This window comes from Rutidosis leptorrhynchoides, chromosome 8, assembly GCF_046630445.1.
Source record: "Rutidosis leptorrhynchoides isolate AG116_Rl617_1_P2 chromosome 8, CSIRO_AGI_Rlap_v1, whole genome shotgun sequence".
Taxonomy (NCBI): domain Eukaryota; kingdom Viridiplantae; phylum Streptophyta; class Magnoliopsida; order Asterales; family Asteraceae; genus Rutidosis; species Rutidosis leptorrhynchoides.
Genome location: NC_092340.1, coordinates 40,358,463 through 40,379,544, shown reverse-complemented (window position 1 = coordinate 40,379,544; position 21,082 = coordinate 40,358,463). Strand labels below are relative to the sequence as shown.

The following is a 21,082-nucleotide window of genomic DNA, read 5'->3' as shown; positions in this document are numbered from 1 at the left end:
TGAAAAAGATTCCCTGTGGAACGAACCGGACTTACTAAAAACTACATTACTGTACGATTAGGTACACTGCCTATAAGTGTTGTAGCAAGGTTTAAGTATATCCATTCAATAAATAAATAAATATCTTGTGTAAAATTGTATCGTATTTAATAGTATTTCCTTGTAAAATTTAAGCTATTTTATATACACCTCGCAAAACATCAGGAACACCGCCCATGTGTTATGCGCCGTTTTGGATGTCGTTGTGTTAAGCGTTTTTTAAAAAGTATCCGTTTCGAACGTAGTTTGTTTTGTTTTGTTTAATAAATTTTTCCGAGTGCAACGGTGCTGTCGAAAAAATTTAATTCGCGGCAAGCAGAAAGATACGAGCTGTCGTTGTGTTTAGCATTTTTTAAAAAGTGTCCGTTTCGAACGTGGTTAGCTTCGTTTTGTCATAAAATTATTTCGAGTCTGATGCTGCCGTCGAAAAAATTTAACTCGTGGCGAGCGGGATGATACGGGTTGTCGTTGTGTTTAGCGTTTTTTCAAAAATTGTCCGTTTCGCGTATAGTTAGTCCCGTTGGGTTCGTAAGAATTTTAGTAATTGAACGGTGGTCTCGAAAAAATTTAACTCGCACCGAGCGAAAAGATATGACCCGTTATAAATTCGGGTGGAATTAGTTTCTTTTATTCTAGTAAAATAATATATTTACACTTTTAACCCCTGAGAAAGTGTAAACTTGAGGGGTTGTTGTATAAATATAGCCGAAGTTGAGGTACCGTTTGTAATGAAAACGCAAACTCAAAACTACAATCCGATATAACTAAAACTACAAACATTCCCACCACATTTAGTATCACTATATTCACTATATACATTAAAAGAGAGTCTCGATTAGCTAATAATTATTTTCAAAACTACCTTAATTACCGTTAAATTAGAAAATTACATCATAATACCCCTTGATCCAACGGTCCTTAATCATCCACTTGAAATATTAGCTAATAAATAATTCTTAATATACCCTTGATACCCTTAAAAAAAAAAAAAAACACGCGGACCTTAAAATTTTCTATTCGGATTCGGATCCACCATCCTGACCAAACTACGGACTAAATGCCCCAAATCAATTTATCTTCTTCATCCATCCTACGAATCTTCTTCCATACCTAATGGATACCTAATCCATTTCGTTTTCTCAATTCATTCTTCATCCATTATTATTCAGAACCACAACATCTACTCTGAGGTATTTATCATTTCTTATTTCTGTGAATTAAGTTGATTACTGTTAAACCCTAACCTAGATTATCGCATATAAAATCGGGTATATATGCATCAATAAGTCAGAATATTCCGATAATTGTTATTCATTATCGAAAATTCTATGTTGTTAACCCTAAATGGGTTTTAAATACAGGTGAACTGGCAGTACCAACTACTGTGAATTATAGTTACAAAATATGCATAATGAGCTTTGTTACTTTGGTTTATACAGAGTAATTTTTTTATGCAATTCAGAAAAGGATATTTGTGTTGGTTAGATTATGGGCCTTGAATGATAGAATGTACTATCAATTATACAACAATTTACTAGGAAGAGCTTATGCAATTCAGAAAAGGATATTTGTGTTGGTGAGATTATGTTGCCATGTGTTAAGAAAAAAGGAAGATAAATTTGTGAAAGGAGCCCATTGGTTACTATTGTGGTACAAGAACAGTAGATCATTAGTTAGTGCACCTGTGTCTAGCTGCAAGAAGGTATCTTTGTTAATCATTTGATTAATAGGAACGTGAATTAGATGATGAGAATAAGAAACTTAATTTACATTGTAATTAATGACGTCAACGCCTATTGTGATATTATTTGTGATTTAGCTTCGTTCTTATGAAGTGGAGAGTGATATGCTTAAAGCGTGTGAACGGCTTGGTATGTGTCAAATATAGTTAGATGCAGCAGTTGTTGCGACAATATGAAGATTTTACTATTTTTTATTTGATGCACTGAAGTTTCTTCATTTATATTCTAGAATTAACATACACAATATACAATATATTTTAGTGCAGGAGGTTTTCCCAGCACAGGTTCGAGAACAAAAGAAGTATAAGAAGAGCAATATCGAGTAAATAAGTGAATACTAAAATGTATGTTATATGTATTTTTTGGATTTGGTGGATGTTTATTTGTATATAAATTTGTTTAACTAGGATGGGAAGGTGCAGCTGCAGCAAGTGCATAATTAAATTCGCTACAACAACAAGCAATCAGTGGTGATCTTGGTTCTCTTGCTTCGAGGGGTGTTCCACCTGTTCACACTTCATATGCAAGCTATTGAGAAACCAGTTGCGGAATTGAAGTCACAATTGGAGGTTACAGTGAGTTTGAATCGAATTAATTGCCTGTGTTGTTGGTTAGAAATTAAAGAAATATATTTTTGATGAACACTATTCTGTAATCAATACTTCAATAGCGAAAGTTAATGCTGAGGCATCAAGAGGGAATGTTGAGGCGGAAAGAGCAACAATAATTAGCGGACAAACTAATGAAGATGTCTGTTATCATTCTCAAAAGAATGAATTGGAATAAAAGCTAGCGGTCATGTCCAGAGAAGCTTCAGGTAACTATTAGGTAATGAATGCAGTGTTTAGTAAATCCCCATTATCAGAATATTCAATATTTGGTTAACTGACTAAAGTATGGCTAAGAAAATCATACATGTCGCATATGCTAAGGGTGTTTAGTAAACATTACTCGAAAGATTACAGTTGACATGCTTGTTTTAACTGATTTTTTTTGTGATGCAGGAACTTCTGAAAGAGGAGGCCAGTTCACAGTGGTAAGGAAAACCAGAAGGTATTAAATGCACGCTTGAATGGTCTAGATTTTGTTGTAAACTAACTTTTATTAACCTGTGCCAGGTAAAATATTGTTTGAAACAAAATGAGGATCTCGGAAATATGTTAAGTCAAATTAAAAACAGAACAAGCTAATATATCTGCCGTGAGTGATCGTGAAAGTCAGAGGTATAATAGAATTAAACAAACAAGGGATGAATGAGAGTTGTACTGCTGAAGTTGTATTCCTAAAGGTTAGTCATATACAGAGTAATTTTCTTTAGATGGTCCGATCTTTATCTATGAGTGTGCACTTGTGTGTGTGCACACACATACAAGATCATTGACTGTATAATGTGCATGTTTTTTTACCTGGGTTTTGTCTTATGAGTCACTAACAAGTCAAACGGGTTAAATAGATAAAATTACCTCAAAAGAAATGGGTTATAATATATAAGCATAATATATATAATATGGCTTCATTATTGTGTGGTTTAGGTATCTTGGTTGATAACATCGCCTTTGCCTCATCGCGTTAGGTGAGTTATATGTTTTTGGGTTTTCGAAGGTGTTAGTTGTTCAGTGAGTAATGATTTTTTATTACCCAACTTCTTTATATGCAAATATATACACCTTGATTTTTTTCTGGCCTGGTTACTTGACTATGACTAATATCATTCTATATATTTGCGGCATGTAAGAAAATTATTAGTAATATCTGTTGCTTGAGTAATATCACTTGCTTCACTATTATCTGTTCCTTCATTAATAATTGTTGTATTGGTTTAGTAATATATGTTACACCATGTACTACTATCTGTTGCTTTAGTAATATCATTTTAAATATTTGTAGTATGTAACAAAATTGAAAGACATCTCAACTGTTAATTTTTACCTCATTCTGTTTAAGACCCATTAGAGTTAACTAATGATGAGCAGTTTTAATTGATGGAGATTGTTGCATCAAGAAAAGGTTTGACTTCAACGATCTCTTGATAGTGAGCTTCTTTATAGTCTTATCTTTTATTTATTTCCGGTATTTGATTGATGTGGATGATATAGTGTTATGGATGCAAATGGCACCATGGGCAAGTTGGGTAAGGCTGCAAATGGGTGAGTTATTGTATGGGTCAAGCTGGGTTTACACAAAATAGTTCCTTAACAAAAAGTATATATTTGTGTATTTAAAATCATTAACTCAAAATAAATTTATGATTGATTTGTGTATTTGAAATTATCAACTAATAAACGAGAGAAATGGCAAAGTTAACTCGAGAGTCTTAATTAGATAATAAATGTTTTCAAAACCACTTGATCACCGTTAGATTAGAAAATTATGTTATAATACTCCTTAATCCAACGATCATTAATCATCTACTAAAAATATTAGGTAATAAATCAATTTTAAATAAACTTCATCCCTAAAATACCCTTTTCTAATAAAAATTTTTCAAATTCAAGTTCATTCACGCTCCCAAATTAACAACCCTAATTATCCCACCCATCGTCGTCTTCTTCCTTCTCTTTCAATTCCCTACTCCATTAGATGTTTCGGATCTTACAGACGACTACGAATCGGTTCCATAACTAAATTCGGTTGCATTAAGGTGGCTTTGATTTGACGATGGATACGAGGATTCGCCAGGCAAACTTTCAAAATCAGAACTCTTCTGCCACAGATTCAAACGGTAACATATCAATCAAGTTCACACAATTTTATTAGTACGATTATAGAAATATCTCTCCCCACTACACCATGTGCAAGTTTCCTTAGATTTGTAAGGTGATCAGAGACTTACAATAACATCAAACACTCCTGTTAATTCCTACAATGATAATGACGTGTCCACCATAAAACTTATTTTTGCAGGAACTGAGCTTCTTGAGGTGATATATTTATGATCGAGTGTAATTAGGTAATATCAACTGTTACTTATAATCAAGCAACATATATAATGCTAAAAAAGTATAATTATTATATGTTGCAAGGGAACTTGAATTCACTAGACATCCTATTAATTGCACATATACCATGTGATCTCATAAATTTCAAAAGTATTTAAGATTGAGACTTAACATTATTATCATTATATCATTATTATCTTAATCTTAATAGTCTCAGCATTTACCTTTTGTGATTGTACAGGTAAGGAGATGGATAGTTGTTAGCATGATAAAGTCATTGTCAGTTAGATAACGTTTCAGTTTTTTGCCAAAAAAAAAGTTAGATTTTCAAATGTATTTGGTTGTTTTTTTTAACAAAAAGCTTAAAACATATGGGTGAAAGGGGGAGATTTGCGACTACATTTGGAGGTGTTATATAGCATGAGCAAAGTTTAATTTTTGTGGATAGTGTAGCGTTGTGATGGGTTTTTAGGGATTCAATATGAGGGAGATACTTAGATGGTTTTGTTTAAGGTTGGATATAAAATAAGCATACAATTGCTTTCTGGAGCCTATCCAGTGTAGACCAGTCTTTTGGAAAGCATATTGACGAAAGGTTATGGAGGAGCTGAGATTTACTTCTTGGAGAGTTGAAATAATGCAAATACGGTTATCTACTTTTCAAAACTATAAATAATGTTGTTACTTTTCAAAACTGTTATTAATGTATCATGTATGAATAATTTAAATAACTTATCTTAGTGCATCTCTCTTGGGTACACAATTTGGAATTTGCCTTAATCTTAGAAGACAATTGTGGTGATACTTGACCTTTATGCTATGCTATGCTATGCTATGAGGACAACAATGGATCTTTTATGGAATACAAAGTTACTCTAACACAAGAACTGTTAAATGCAGGAAGTAATCAGATTACAAAAGTCAGGTTCTAACAGCTTCACGTAGCATTTCAGAGTATAGATACACATACATCTGAATATTGAGATGAATGAAAGCCTTCTATATTTTAACTTTTTTTTGTATTGTAAATTAGTTAAAGAATTTTTGTGTGATTATTTTCTTTAGGTTAGTTAACTGCATTTAAATTCGGGTGAGACTATACGTTGGATTAGTATAACATAGATACACGTGATGTGGGAATACCATCATTTATTGCTGTTGTTAAATACAGTATATGTTAAGACTCCTATTTTTTCAAAACAGATAACTAAGGGTCATGGTTTCATCAATAGGACTACTATAATTTATTGCTGTCGTTACCGCTGATACTTCTACTTTCATGGAACGCAATATAAATTGTTGTTAAAACTACTTCTTTTGGAAAATACTCTAGTATGTTCTTTAACAAATAAATATTTACTTAAATATAATTTGTTTATATTCACAAAAATTGCCAATTAAGTGGGTCAAAACTCACTACAATAACTATAGACCAATTCATATAATGTTCATTACCATTTCTGAAGGTTACCAGGACCAAGTTGAAATGAAATGGGATGGACATAAACACAAACTATTGTAAGCCAGTACCAAAGGTATGTATAATTAGAAATACTAATGTTATACATGTATCATATTATGTTTAGTGGATTCCGCAGGAGTGTAATGAAATACCTTTAATATTACATAGTGCAAGCATATACGTTGTTAATCTACAAGGCAATGAAGTGAAATTGGATGTTAAAGAATATATGGGTAAAAACAACCAAAGTATATTGGGGCTGCTGAGTGGACTGATTTTAAGAAGAATCGTAACCTGGAGGATGGTGATGAATGTGAGATTTACTACAACTGCACTAATTCAAAGTTTTATCTCACAAAAGTGAAAAGGAGCTGAGGACGTTAAGTGACTAACGGCTAATGTCAACATCTCTTTTGGTACTATATTTTGTTAATTCCACTAAATCCATGATTCTGTATCTTTTAAAACTAATGACATGTATGTACGTCACTCATTTTGTACTTGGAACAATGTTACTTACCACTACCTCTTTAACGTAATATGATTAAGAGTTCATCAAACTTTTGTCATTGTCATCATATACTACAATATGTTCAATGCTAGTCAATTATAACAGATACAATTTTATATTTCTGCATTAACAATATAAAAGTATAAAAAATGTAGTTATATAAACATCTAAAATCATGTTTATACAAAAGTTATCATTACAACTCTAAAGTTAGAGATTACATTTTCCTAACAAATATGCAATTTTTTCTGAAAATTACACAATAACGATCGAATACAAACCAAAGTCCAACAGTACAAAAAAGACACCTGGAATAGTCGACCATACTTTTCATTAGTTTAGATCCTGGTCTAATGACCTAATCAATGAGTTTTTCCAATTCAACACCTTTTAATCTAACTTTTTTACCCACATTAACACATTCAACCTGGTGTTGTGTTTCATATGACCGAATACATTTTTCTCAATATGAATTGTTCAAGCCAGAACAATTTTCTACACCATACTTTCCATCCTACATTGTGATAACAAAAAAAAAAACAATAATGGCACATTACATTTGTCATGTAGCATATAAATTATATTACAAAAATTATTAATATGTATTTACTTCTTTTAATAAAATAAATAAACAATCATTACAGACATGTGTATTTGACTACAAAAAACGGATTAAAATCAATCATATTGGACGATAATGAGAATGATTCAAATACAACCAAGAATGTTATTTATAAGAAGTTCTTGAGACGTATTTGACTGACATGTAAATGTTCTATGGTTAAATATTGCATACACATCTTATTACAAAAATTATTAATATGTATTTACTTCTTTCAATAAAATGAATAAACAATCATTGCAGACATGCGTATTTGACTACAAAAAACGGATTATATCCAATGATATTGGACGGCAATGGGAATGATTCAAACACCACCAAGAATGTTGTTCATAGGAAATTCTTGAGGCGTATTTGACTGAGATGTAAATGTTCTATGGTTAAATATCTTTTGAATATTTTTTGTACATCTCTAATTATATATACTTATAGTACAAACTAAATTCATTTTGAGAACTAATATAAGCTTAATGGATAAAAAGGATTAACGTTGAGAATTAATGGTTTAAGGTTTAGGAATTTCTATTCAGGGTTTACGGTTTATGGTTTACAGTTTAGGATTTAGGGTTTAGGATTAAAATTTTAGAATTTATGTTTTAGGGTTTAGGTTTAGGGTTTAGTGTATAGGGTTTACGATTTAATGTTTAGGGTTTAAGGTTTAGGGTTAAGGGTTTAGGGTTTAGAGTTTAGGCTTTAGAGTCTAGGGTTTAGTTTTTAGGATTTATGGTATAGAGTTTAGGGTTTAGAGTTTTATGGTTTATGGTTTATGGTTTAGAGTTTAGTGTTTAGGGTTTAGATATAGGGTTTAGGGTTTAGTGTATAGGGTTTAGGTTTTAGTTTAGGGTTTAGATTTTAGAATTTAATATTTATTGGTTGGGGTATAGGGTATAGGGTTTAGGATTTAGGATTTAGTGTTTAGTGTGTAGGGTTAAGGGTTGGTAGTTTAGGGTTGATTTAGGGTTTAGTGTTTAGATATGGGGTTTAGATATAGTGTTTAGGGTTTAGATTTTAGTGTATAGGATTTAGGGTTTAGTGTTTAGGGTTTAGACTTTAAGGTTTAAGGTTTGGATTTTAGAATTTATGGTGTAGGGTTTTGGTATAGGATTTAAGGTTTATGGTTTAGTTTTTACAATTTATGGTTTATAGTATAGATATAGGGTTTATGGTTTAGTGTGTAGGGTTTTGTGTATATGGTTTAGGGTTTAGATATTACATTTTAAGGTTTAGGGTTTAGGGTATAGGGTTTAGGATTTAGAGTTTATGGTTTAGTGTGTAGGGTAAAGGGTTTGTGGTTTAGGGTTTAAGGTTTGTTTAGGGTTTATGGTTGGTTTAGGGTTTAGCGTTTAATTTAAAACCCTAAACCCTATACAGTAAAAATATAATGTTTCAACTCATTATAGGCTGACGAATTATGACAGAAGACTTTCTTGGGGATGCACAAAGTACTAACAACAAGACAAAGAGTTATGGCATTATTCACAATTCATGATCATCTAACAAGAATAACTACATTCTCTTATATGTGAAAAAATACAACGAAGATCTGAGATAACCATCCACAATTCTTGATTCAATCGCCTAAAACTATATCACGATATCGGAGATGATTTATTTAATTTGAATCAAAATTTTGTTTTTTATTTATTCATTAGTACATTTTGAAACTTTAAAAATTTGAATCCTCTATAAAACATTTGATTTAATGTTCATCATAGACTTAATAATAGTTCGTTAATACATTTTGAAACTTTAAAAATTTCAAGTCTCTAAAAAATATTTGGTTTAATGATCATCTAGACATATTAATAGTTTTTCAATCTATATATTTAATTTTATTACTTAAATGATTAGACCCTTCAAAAATCCCGCGAAACCGCGGGTCTTTAACTAGTATAAGGGTTAATTCCTAACTTAATTATGTATTTTTCGTAAATAACAAGCCAACCTAAAGGGAAATTGTTCAAAATACATTTTTTTTAAGGCTTCAAACAAAATACATTTTTTTTTAAAAATTGTCTTTTTACACCATTCGGTAGACGGATTTTCGTCTACCACCTTTATCTGTCGTCTACTACCATTTTTACAAAGTAGTCGACGGTGAGATAAAGGTGGTAGACGAATTCCCGTCTACTGGCAGGGTTGGTAGACAGCGAGAACAAAGCAGTAGACAGACATTTACAAAGTAGTCGACCGTCTACTGCCTTGTTGTTGCTGTCTACTGCCTTGTTCTTGCTGTCTACTGCCTTGTTAGTGTCTTCCGTCTACCACCTTTATCTGTCGTCTACTACCATTTTTACAAAGTAGTCGACGGTGAGATAAAGGTGGTAGACGAATTTCCGTCTACTGGCAGGGTTAGTAGACAGCGAGAACAAAGCAGTAGACAGACATTTACAAAGTAGTCGACTGTCTACTGTCTTGTTGTTGCTGTCTACTGCCTTGTTAGTGTCTGTCTACAGCAACAACAAGGCAGTAGACAGCAACAACAAGGCAGTAGACGGTCGACTACTTTGTAAATGTCTGTCTACTGCTTTGTTCTCGCTGTCTACCAACCCTGCCAGTAGACGGGAATTCGTCTACCACCTTTATCTCACCGTCGACTACTTTGTAAAAATGGTAGTAGACGACAGATAAAGGTGGTAGACGGAAATCCGTCTACCGAATGGTGTAAAAAGACAATTTTTTTAAAAAAAATGTATTTTGTTTGAAGCCTTAAAAAAAAAAAAAAAAAGTGTATTTTGAACAATTACCCAACCTAAAACATAAAACAATAAAACGGGCCAACACATCCCAAAATGGGCTAACAACTTTAAAGCCCTAATTAAATATTCCAATGTACAACGCCTTTTTCTTGATATATTTCATTTGCTTAATTTCGTTGTTTTTTTCTTCTTAATCTGAACGTATAGAATCTTCAAGAACTATCTTTGATGCAAACATTGTCTCCGATCTCTGTATTGTTACGCACTAATGGTAAGTTTTATCCCGTTTATCTACTTCAATTTTGTTTCTTTCGGTTGTGATTTCGAGTTAGGGTTTAACCTTGTTCATGCGATTTGGGATTTTGTTCAATTTGTCCTAATTGTTCAACAATCAAATTAATTTTTTTTCTTCCTAATTATACATTTGAGTACCGATATTACTTTTTAGATTATGAGTTTTGAGAGGCTGTTGCTACAGTATTCAACTTGATGAATCATAGATAATTAGATATCATATAAAGTATCAATTTTTATTTTCTTTTAATTCACAAAAATGATAACGAGAAATGAAATGAGATGCACCAAGATACTACTTGATTTTCTTATGTTAATTTAATGTGTTTATTTTTATCTGAGTTAATTTAATAATGTTCAGCTCAATTGTGATTATTTTTTGTTGAATGATAATAAAAAATAAATTAGATAAACAAAGGTACTGCATAATGTTGATGGACTTAAGTATGACCTTAAGTAGCACCAAAGAGCTAATAAACCTTAGATGTGTGAATCAGGCTACCCCATTTATTGCTGGGCTTGCAGTAGCAGCTGCAGCCATGGCTGGTAAATATGGAATTCAGGCATGGCATTCTTTCAAAACTAGACCCCCAAGACCTAAAACACGAAGATTCTATGAAGGTGGTTTCCAACCAACTATGACTAGACGAGAAGCGGCTCTTATCCTTGGTGTTAGGTACAACCTAAATCTCCCTCGAAAAAGTACCATTCATAAGATAAATTCACATTCTGTTAAAGTTTTTGTTTTCCAAGTTGCTGTTTTAATAATTTCACTTAACATTATGTTATCCATGATCACTAAACCGTTAATCTTTGAAAGTGTTAATCAATTGCACCCTGTAAAGTTTTTTATAATATGTTACCTTTCGAAGAAGGTTATCTTAGACTATTTTCCCTTAGACCACTCACTATGGTGAATGTGACGTGTAGTATTTTTGGGGGAGATGACTGTGACGTGGTAATGTTATGGTGAAGTGGAATGAAGGGACGCATTGGGTAATGTGGTAAAATATGGTTGGTAGTTTTGTGAAAATTGCTAAAAGGATAAATAATGATAGACACCCCTAATTTTGCTTGTTGATTTGAACGACGCCACAAAATCATTGCCCAAAAATGCCCACATGGGTCATTTTGGGCGTGTTTCCTCTTCCGTCTAGGCACACAAGGAGCATGAAAAGCCGCATTGTGGGTGGTCATATAAGAAAATACTGTAATACTATTAAGACCATTTTTATCTGTGCGCGCTACTCTTTGGGCGTGACTTAGGTGGCATTACATGTGGCACAAACTGACGCCCCCTGACGCCTCTAATGGGGCGTCATTTGTAACGTAAATGGGGCGTTAGTCGAGGGCCTGACGGAAAAAAGGTCAGATTTTGTTTGACCAATCAGATTTCACTAAATGATTTTGTATATTATTAATTTATATATTTTATCCCCAACTTCCAATCACATTTTACTACATCATCCACCACAAATTTAACACTAAAAAAAGTGACGCCCCTTTATTTACATTCACTCCATGACTTTGTCAGATCACCCAAAAAGTGCACCCACTTGTGATATGACAGGCACGGTTAGAAGTGGTCTAACATGACGAGTAGGTGAACTGTTTGTTAGATCTATTGTGTAATGTTATTAGTAAAAGGAAAAAAAAATTGACGTAATGCGTAACGGGTGCTGCTTGACAGAGAAAGTGTGGCTGCTGATAAGGTGAGGGAAGCACATAGAAGGGTAATGGTTGCAAACCATCCGGATGCTGGAGGCAGCCATTACTTAGCTTCGAAAATTAATGAAGCCAAAGATGTAATGCTTCGAAAGACCAAGGACACTGGGTCGGCTTTCTGATTCGAATGAGACTCACTCGTTAGCTTTGTGGCTAGGTCGGACTGTGTTGACCAACAAACACCTGAAATGGTAGTATTCATAAACTATTTCGTCAAGTGTTGTATTGTATCATTGTTCATTTGGTATTTATTTGGCCTGTGATGTTTGATAAGGAAGAAAAAGACTGCCACACATGATAAATGTCATTCATGAATCTTGATCTCTTGATAAACCCTAAACGTTTTGACTTTGACTTTTGTGGTCAAATAAGTTTGTTTTTCTATAACCTCGTGTTGTAGGTCAAGTGGTAGTGGCATGACACAAGGTCAGGAGTTCAACTCCCGGGGACACAAAGTTATCTGTTGACCTTGAAATCCACCCAAGGTCGCCTTTCACACTTTGCGTTGCGGGGGCAACGGGGAGGGGGGTTTTACCGGCCATGCCCTCGGATTGGTCCGAGTTTCCTCCAGGTTAGCAGTTGAGGGCGGGATATACAACTCTCGAGATGATCGCGTGAGTGGTTTAGCTTTCATGGGTGATCTCAAACTGATGTTAAAAATAAAATAAAAAAGTCGTTTTTTATGATGTGGAAGCAATCAAACAAATGTTGGATTTTTTTTGGTAGGATGTCGTCGTATATTAACCATCTAGAATTTAAAGATGGTCAAGTTTTTTTTATTAATTTAGTTATTTGACCCGTCTTGTGAACTGACTAATCTTAAGGGCCTCACTAGCTTTGCTAGTAGTTCGGAGTCGTCGTTAATCAACTTTCGTAATCCGACGATATAGTTTTAGTCCTAAAACTTAACTTTTACTACTATGCTAGCTGCTAGTAAAGCTATCACTCATTAAACATGGCTAAGTTGGTTAGTACGTACCACGTTGTAGGTTGAGTACTTACACTAAAAGAGTAACATGAATAAAGGTCTCAATAAGACAATTAATTTAATTATCGACAATACTCCGTATCATTATCGAATATTTTTTCTTTTATAATTGATAAATCTATTTTAACTTCGCATTAAATATTTATACTGTACAAATGCGTGATGCATAATTTGTAATGGATCTATCAACTTTATTAACGAATATATTATTACCATCCATTACTAAAGCTTGATGTAATGACTAACCCAAGTTAATAAAGACCAACCGAAACTAAATTCTATCAGAAATTTTATTTGTAAAAATCCCCAAAAGCCGATGAAAAAACGTGGCGGTGAAGAAATAGGTAATGCATGTCATAGTATGCCATGTGGGAATGCATCTACGAACGTGTCCACATGCAATGCTGCACGTGTCACTCTCTTCGTTTGCTATTTCGTAGAGCTACTATTTTTTCATTTGTCAATTTTGTATTTGGGCACAATAAATCACACCTTATCCATCACATTTTTCATTTTCAATCGTTTTATGCATTCTTTACTTGCCAAAAAAAAAAAAAAAAGAAAAAAAAAAAGAAAAGAAAAAAAAAATAGACTTTTCACTTATTATTCTTAATTTAAATAGACTTTTAAATTTTAAATTCCCAATGACTACTTAGAGTGTTCCCAATGGTTTCGTATTAGTCCTCCAGAACTAGACGTCACATCAGCACCATATCAACACTTACTTCTCAGGATTAAACTCATGACTAAACACTCTCAACAATGACATACTTCCTCATAAAATTGGAACCCACTATATTATTTAATTAATACAATGTACAAGTTTAAAAGCAAAAGGTACCACAAATATATACACACTCCTCCGTTCACAAATATTTCACGGGAGAATTAAAAGAGGGGCGAGAATAAGGATTAAAAGCTGGACTAACCCCTGAACTAACCGCTGCCATTGATGTCTAGGAGTACTAAAGGGTGAGCGGCTCTCAAGTTAAAGGGTGAACGACTCTCAAGTAAGAACGGTATGGAGGGCGCTTATTATTTATATTATTATTTATTTATAGGCGCGGTTGTAAAACACCTCGATTGAAAAGTGATGAAGTCTATTTTATTCAATCGTTTTAGTAAAATTCTTATCATTCATTTGTTCACTCATCGAATTAAATTACCTCAATAACTTGATAGTGTATTCATTTGTTCACTCATCGTATTAAATTACCTCAATAACTTGATAGTGTATTAGACGTTAGAAAACCTACGAGTAATGCGTTTTAGATTTTAGATTTGCCCTTATCCTACTTGGATACACGTCATCATTATCCACAGTCATCTGATCATCTCTTATCCTTTTACCATTTTTTAACTACAATAAATAATTAAATACTGTAATACTATACTAAAGTTATTTCCAAAATACATTAGAAAATAATCAAAAATATGATTATACTCAAAAAATTATAAGCCTCTTCTTCTTCCTCTTCTAGGTTGTTCGCAATCACCACCATATATCACTATTACTGTATACATACGTATTCCTATAACTACGTCACAATACATTCACTTTAGATTCCTTATTATCAGTCCTAATATAATATAATCAGGTAAACCTTCCCCAATCTCTATTGAAAATTTGAATTACTAAAGGATGTGTATACAATCTGTAAATACATATTTCAACTTCAGTCTACTGTGGTTCATATCCTAAAACTTCATCTGTATCTGTATACATATTCACATTAAATCACTATCTGCATCACGGACAAGCTAGATTTTAGTTTCCGGTTGTTTGATTTTAGGTATTTGACGCTGTTATTGTATTGATGTGTAATTTTAGGGTTTGTATTGAAATAGGGATTTAGGTTTTTGCGATTGTGTTGAAATTAAGTTTTGTTAATCAGTGATGGTGAATGTGAATGGGAATGATCCATGGGAGTCATTTTGTAACTCAATTGAAGTAGTGAAGAATGCTTTTGGTCCTCTTGAAACTAGTTTTAAGAAAGCTGCTAAAGATTTTGAGCATAGGTGGCCTGCTGGTAGTAACAATGGAGGTAAAACAGGTGAAGTTGCTGTTGGAAATGGTGGTAAGATTGAGTTATTTAGTGTGAAGAAAAAGAATGGTCAGAGTGTGGTTAGTGATGATAGAAAGAAAGGTTTGTCAACTAAGGTGCCATTTAAGGCTTTTTTGGGTATGTTTATGTTGAATGATGGTGGTAATAAAGATAAGGTTGATGTGTCTAAGAAGAAGGATTGTAGTAAAGAGGATGGAACTTGTGTTAATTGCATGCAATTTGCAGTCACTTGGTCTTTGATTGTTAGTAGTTTTGTACAAGCTGTTCCGGGCCCTTTTCGAAATGGTAAAAAGAAGGTACAGAAAAAAAGTAATGCTGATAAGCTTTGTAAACATGTGCATGAGAATGAGTACAAGTCAAAGGTAGAAAGAGAACTTATTTCAGAGAGTGTTTGTAGTGATAGAAAGGGGACATATTTGGAAAATGCACTGCTTTTGGTGCCATCTGAGGGAAGTTTGAAAGTTAAAGATGGAAATGGTTTTCAGCTTGAGCAGTTTATTGGGTTTGTTCTTGATCAGATTGCTCAAAATTTACACAGATTTGAGTTAGGTGTACTAGAAAATGGAACTGAGAAATTTGAGATATTTAGCCAAGTTGATCATTTGAAGTCTGTTGGTAGTCATTTGGAAAGTAAGAAAGCTGATTTAAGTGGATTTTTGGGAAATTTGAAATTTGCGAGGGTCGGAGGGATTCCATCTGGTATTGTTGACTTAACTTCTCCTGTTAAGGATGATAGTGACGATGTTGTTGGCTCAAATGTCACAGAAGAGAATGTTAGTAGTTTTTCACAGAAAATGGCGAATGGCTTGTTAAGTATTCCTTTGTCAAATGTTGAGCGTTTGAGGTCAACTTTGTCCACTGTTTCGCTGACAGAATTAATCGAGCTTTTACCCCAGCTAGGACGGTCGACGAAAGAAGATCATCCTGATAAGAAGAAGCTTTTCTCAGTCCAGGATTTTTTCAGATACACTGAGGCAGAAGGTACGTCTATTTAACCGCTGAAGATGTGTCGTGTCATATTATTAGTTATATAGCTTCAGGTTGTAATTATGGAAATTGGATAAATTAACCGTCTACACACTATCCGCTATCCCATTTCATTGTCTTCTTAATATTTGCTTTTAACTTTACAACGGTGTTCGCTTTCAATAGGAAGTGTTATAGCGAGATAAAGTTGTGTTGTCCTACATTCTTTAATTTAAGCTTTTGGATGAGTGGATGGCATTTTACAACTATGATCAACCATGAAATAACTATCTTGCCGAAAGAATGCATTTAAATAAAAATATCATTCTATTAGCCTATATGTACTAAACACGCTAAGGGTGCGTTTGATTGCCTCTTAATTGAATGGTTTGTTCAGTATTGAATGCAAAAGCATCCAACTTTCAGTGCATTTGTTAGTGACATCTGAATATTTGATTGCCTCTTAATTGAATGGTTCATTCAGTATTGAATGCTAAAGCGTCCAACTTTCAGTGCGTTCGTTAGTGACATCTGAATAAAATGCTATTAGTTGAAACACTCTCTTAACCATTCAACACCTTCATTTCCTTCAATATTTCCTCAATTATATCCAATACTCTTATTAAACAAATTATAACCTTTTATTTATTCATTTAAAATGTTAATACAAAAATTTGACATCATTAATATAGTTCATTCTGAATGATTATCAAACACGTTATTGTCGTTCATAACCAAATTCAATCGGAAGCTTTGAATCATTCATCTTTTGAACCATTCAACGCTTAATTATTTTTTATTTTTATCAAACACATCCTAAATTGTTCTCTACTACTCTTGTCTTGGGGTGTTCCACTCTGGGTGGAGAAATGACTTCTCTTTATTCTAGGATAGTCTTTATTCTAGGATAGGAGGATAGGGGAAGGATTGTCTGCATCTTACCTCACCCACACACCACTTTTGTGGGATTGAGTTTTGTTGTTGTTGTGACATCCTAAATTGTTCTCTTAAGATCATACCACATCGGTTGGATCATGCTTTATCTATGGAAGGGTATAATGAGAAAAAAAACGTCAAATTTGTCACTTGGTTCTTTATGGTTAGTTGTAATCATATATTCACGGGTTTTTCCTGTTAATCTGTTCATTTGTACCTATAAGAACCTACTCCTTCATGTGTGCAGGAAGGAGATTCTTTGAGGAATTGGATAGAGATGGTGATGGACAAGTGACTGTAGAAGATCTTGAAATTGCTTTTAGAAGAAGAAAGCTTCCTCGGAGATATGCTCATGAATTGATGCGCCGCACTAGGAGGCACTTGTTTTCGAAATCATTTGGTTGGAAACAGTTTTTGTCATTGATGGAACAAAAAGAACCAACGATTCTTAGAGCTTACACTAGTCTTTGTTTAACCAAATCCGGGACACTGCAAAAAAGTGAAATCTTAGCATCACTAAAGAATGCAGGACTACCTGCTAATGAAGATAACGCTGTTGCCATGATGCGCTTTCTCAAATCCGACACTGAAGAGTCTATTTCTTATGGACATTTTAGAAACTTTATGGTTCTTTTACCATCTGACCAGCTTCAAGAAGATCCAAGGTAAAAAAAGTGACACGTGAGTAGATACAGTGCCAGCTGGCTGCATAAACGATATCATTATTATATTCTTTTTGTGTTATATTACAGGAATTTATGGTTTCAAGCTGCTACTGTTGTAGCAGTGGCACCCCCCGTGGAAGTACACACCGGAAGCGTTTTAAAATCTGCGTTGGCAGGTGGCCTTGCTTGTGCATTGTCGACATCTGTTATGCACCCTATCGACACAATAAAGGCAAGTTGATATTTCTAAACAGTTATAGGTCACACATGTTACCATACTTGTACTGATCTTGATGATAGAATTGAAATAGAGCATCTTGAACTTTAATATGTAGGACTCTATTTAGTTTCCCATCTGACAGTATATCATTGTATTTTTAGACTCGAGTACAAGCATCAACGCTTAGTTTCCCCGAAATGATTGCAAAACTTCCAGAAGTTGGATTTCGTGGAGTATACAGAGGATCCATTCCTGCAATTATAGGACAATTTTCAAGGTTCACATTCATTTCCAATTTGTTTTTGAATTTTTCTTGTGACGTACAACTAATTCTGTTAATGCATTATTTCAGCCATGGATTACGGACTGGGATATTTGAAGCAAGTAAGATCGTTCTAATAAATGTTGCTCCAACACTGCCAGACATACAGGTAAATGCCATATCATATGGAGTAACTACCTGTAGAATGAATTTGGCAACAAAAAAAAAAAAAAAAAAAAAAAAAAATTCTAGAAAGCATTTCCTAATATTTGTACTGTGTTGATATTAGCATAAAGAATTCTTTTTGTGATTGATATAACAGGTTCAGTCGTTAGCATCATTTTGTAGCACGGTTTTAGGTACAGCAGTTCGAATACCATGTGAAGTATTGAAGCAAAGGTTGCAGGCGGGCATATTTAATAACGTAGGTGAGGCAATTGTCTGCACATGGCAACAAGATGGTCTCAGAGGTTTCTTTCGTGGCACTGGTGCTACTCTTTGTCGTGAGGTGCCGTTTTATGTCGCAGGCATGGGACTTTATGGCGAGTCCAAAAAGGTACGTTCTTGCTCGCATTCTAAGATCATATGTTCATAATTATTATATATATCATACTCACGTGTTGTCGTGATTGGGAAACTTCAAAATATAGGTTGCACAGCAACTTCTGGGACGAGAGCTGGAACCGTGGGAGACGATTGCTGTTGGGGCTATATCGGGTGGTCTGGCTGCAGTCACAACGACACCCTTCGATGTGATGAAAACTAGAATGATGACTGCACCACAAGGCCGACCCGTTTCAATGTCAATAATCGCTTTATCCATTCTTCGTCACGAGGGCCCACTTGGATTATTTAAAGGGGCTTTACCTAGATTCTTCTGGATCGCTCCACTTGGTGCTATGAATTTTGCAGGCTACGAACTCATGAAAAATGCTATGTCCAAAACTGAAGAGCAACAAAGCCTAGAGCAACAAGCTGCTGAACAGATTACACAGAAGTAGTAAGTTTTACCTCGCGCTTTATTTTGTGATCATGGCATGTAACGCTACAAGGAAGTTTTGAACGTGTTCCAAGATTAAGTGGCGTCTCACATGTTACGAATTTAATTTGCCGACTTCTCCGTATTGTGCTTGACACTCGGATTGAAGTGTTTCTGGGATGTTATGATAGGCTATTACTCTTTTTATGCTCATATGCCTGTGTTTTTAATCACATTATACTTGGTTTTTCTAAGTTCTTTATCTTGTTATTATTATCGTTCGCTTTGTCGATTTTAGACTATTGACGATAATTTTCACTTATTTAACGTTTCATGAGCGAAATCAAGGGATAGTAAGATGGTCGTTAATATCTAATAGGGTAGATATTAAAGCCAGTAGAGGACCACTCTATAATCTTGTTGGTAACAGGGATTCGAAAATTGGAATTTGTTATAGAATAGGATAGGATGAAGTGTCTTTCTCAATATCAAAATGTACACATATATAGATATAGAGACATTAAGATTTAAGACATATATCGATACATTAATGGGCCTTTATGGGTTTATGCACAATAGATTACACAATATATTATATGGGCTAATAATACATACCTGCAGGACTCCTTTATAAGGTAGAATCAGTAACAGAAGGGCCGGTGTCATTCAATTTGGACTGTGTGTCTGCAGGCGTGCGATAAGGTTTGCCATCCATCATGTCTGCATGCTGTAAGATGTCTATAGCATATTTCTGTGGAGATAAAAACATGTCTCTACATAAATGCCAAGAAAATAGTTAAGGGCGACCAAATCATTCATAGAAAACTCTCTACTAAGTTGTCCAATAATGGAATGTAGTAGCGAAATGGACGCAGTGAGAATGATGTCATCGACATATAAAAGTAGGTAGGTTGTAGAGGACCTCTGACGATAAACAAATAAAGATGAGTCAGATCGAATGTGCTTGAACCCTTGTGTTAGAGCATAATTAGCAAACCGCTGATACCAAGCGCGAGACGCCTGTTTCAAGCCATATAAGGAGCGCTGCAAGTGGAAAACATAATCAAGGAATCCAGTATCTTTATATCCAGGCAGTTAATGCATATAAACAGTCTCATGCAAGTCACCATGAAGAAAGGCATTCTTCACGTCAAGCTGATGAATGGGTCAATAACATGAGACTGCCAAACTCACCAACCTGACTCAGATACCATGTTATAGAATAGAATATGATGAAGTGTTGTTCTCATTATCAAATTTACACATATATAAATACATTAAAAGGTCTTTATGGACTTTTGTACAATGTACTACACAATATAAAATGGGCTAATAATATATACACTAACAGAATTTACACACGAACACTTACAAATGCGCATACTAACCCTGCATTAAATAAACCCTATTTCTACGGGTTTATTTCCATTCACCAAATAAAACACCAAGAGGATCTAGAATAGAGGCCATAACCGACTGGAGGCAAGGAAAAAGTCAAAAGGAAAGGCGGTCATCGTATACGGTGGCTACACATAAACCATCTACACATAAACCATCTGGACGCTACATGAACACATAAACGGTAAAGATTGCCTACACGGTTTTCACCTGAAGGATAGAAGAGCAAGCTATGATGGATCAGTCACCGTGAGAAGGGACCAAACTGTGTTTACGTATAAACCCAACTGTGTTTACGTATAAACCCTTCTGACAAATGTGCAGGATACCCTGTATCCGGCACACTGACTCAGTGAGCAAATGACTTACGAACCGTCCACCGTGAGAAGGAACAAAAACTTATTTACGTAGAACCATTTTCCTAAATAGAGAAGTGTGCAGGATATTCATGTCAGCTTGTGGTCCCAAAAGAGTTTGTTATGCAAGTTTGTTACAACCATGAAAGGGACATGTGTCACGTCATCATCCCTCTTAACAAACTTTTGGCATCTATAAATACACCCCATGGT

The 21,082-nt window shown here is 34.3% G+C and overlaps 2 protein-coding genes and 2 long non-coding RNA genes across 10 annotated transcripts; all 4 read left to right on the top strand.

Annotated features, from left to right (window-relative positions):
* Positions 1 to 1,091: 1,091 nt before the first annotated feature.
* On the top strand, positions 1,092 to 1,911 carry LOC139862370 (uncharacterized). Its single transcript, XR_011764164.1, has 3 exons — positions 1,092 to 1,229; positions 1,502 to 1,741; positions 1,859 to 1,911. It is a non-coding gene; the product is annotated as an uncharacterized lncRNA (long non-coding RNA).
* A 24-nt stretch (positions 1,912 to 1,935) lies between these two features.
* Positions 1,936 to 5,448, top strand: LOC139861410 (uncharacterized). 7 transcript variants are annotated; one of them, XR_011763754.1, is made up of 7 exons: positions 1,936 to 2,103; positions 2,189 to 2,356; positions 2,452 to 2,598; positions 2,786 to 2,817; positions 2,900 to 4,503; positions 4,686 to 4,731; positions 4,962 to 5,448. It is a non-coding gene; the product is annotated as an uncharacterized lncRNA (long non-coding RNA). The 7 variants fall into 7 exon arrangements; XR_011763755.1 differs by having other exon boundaries at positions 2,900 to 3,069; positions 3,314 to 5,448; XR_011763757.1 differs by having other exon boundaries at positions 2,189 to 2,350; positions 2,900 to 5,448.
* Positions 5,449 to 10,179: 4,731 nt separating this feature from the next.
* Positions 10,180 to 12,387, top strand: LOC139862950 (mitochondrial import inner membrane translocase subunit TIM14-1). The gene is made up of 3 exons (XM_071851577.1): positions 10,180 to 10,285; positions 10,806 to 10,984; positions 11,999 to 12,387. The coding sequence occupies exons 1-3, from the start codon at positions 10,283 to 10,285 to the stop codon at positions 12,153 to 12,155; spliced, it is 339 nt and encodes a 112-aa protein (XP_071707678.1). The 5' UTR covers positions 10,180 to 10,282; the 3' UTR covers positions 12,156 to 12,387.
* A 2,074-nt stretch (positions 12,388 to 14,461) lies between these two features.
* On the top strand, positions 14,462 to 19,414 carry LOC139861931 (uncharacterized). The gene is made up of 8 exons (XM_071850455.1): positions 14,462 to 15,480; positions 15,550 to 16,068; positions 17,237 to 17,654; positions 17,742 to 17,886; positions 18,036 to 18,151; positions 18,227 to 18,305; positions 18,459 to 18,692; positions 18,787 to 19,414. The coding sequence occupies exons 1-8, from the start codon at positions 14,919 to 14,921 to the stop codon at positions 19,135 to 19,137; spliced, it is 2,424 nt and encodes an 807-aa protein (XP_071706556.1). The 5' UTR covers positions 14,462 to 14,918; the 3' UTR covers positions 19,138 to 19,414.
* Positions 19,415 to 21,082: the final 1,668 nt, after the last annotated feature.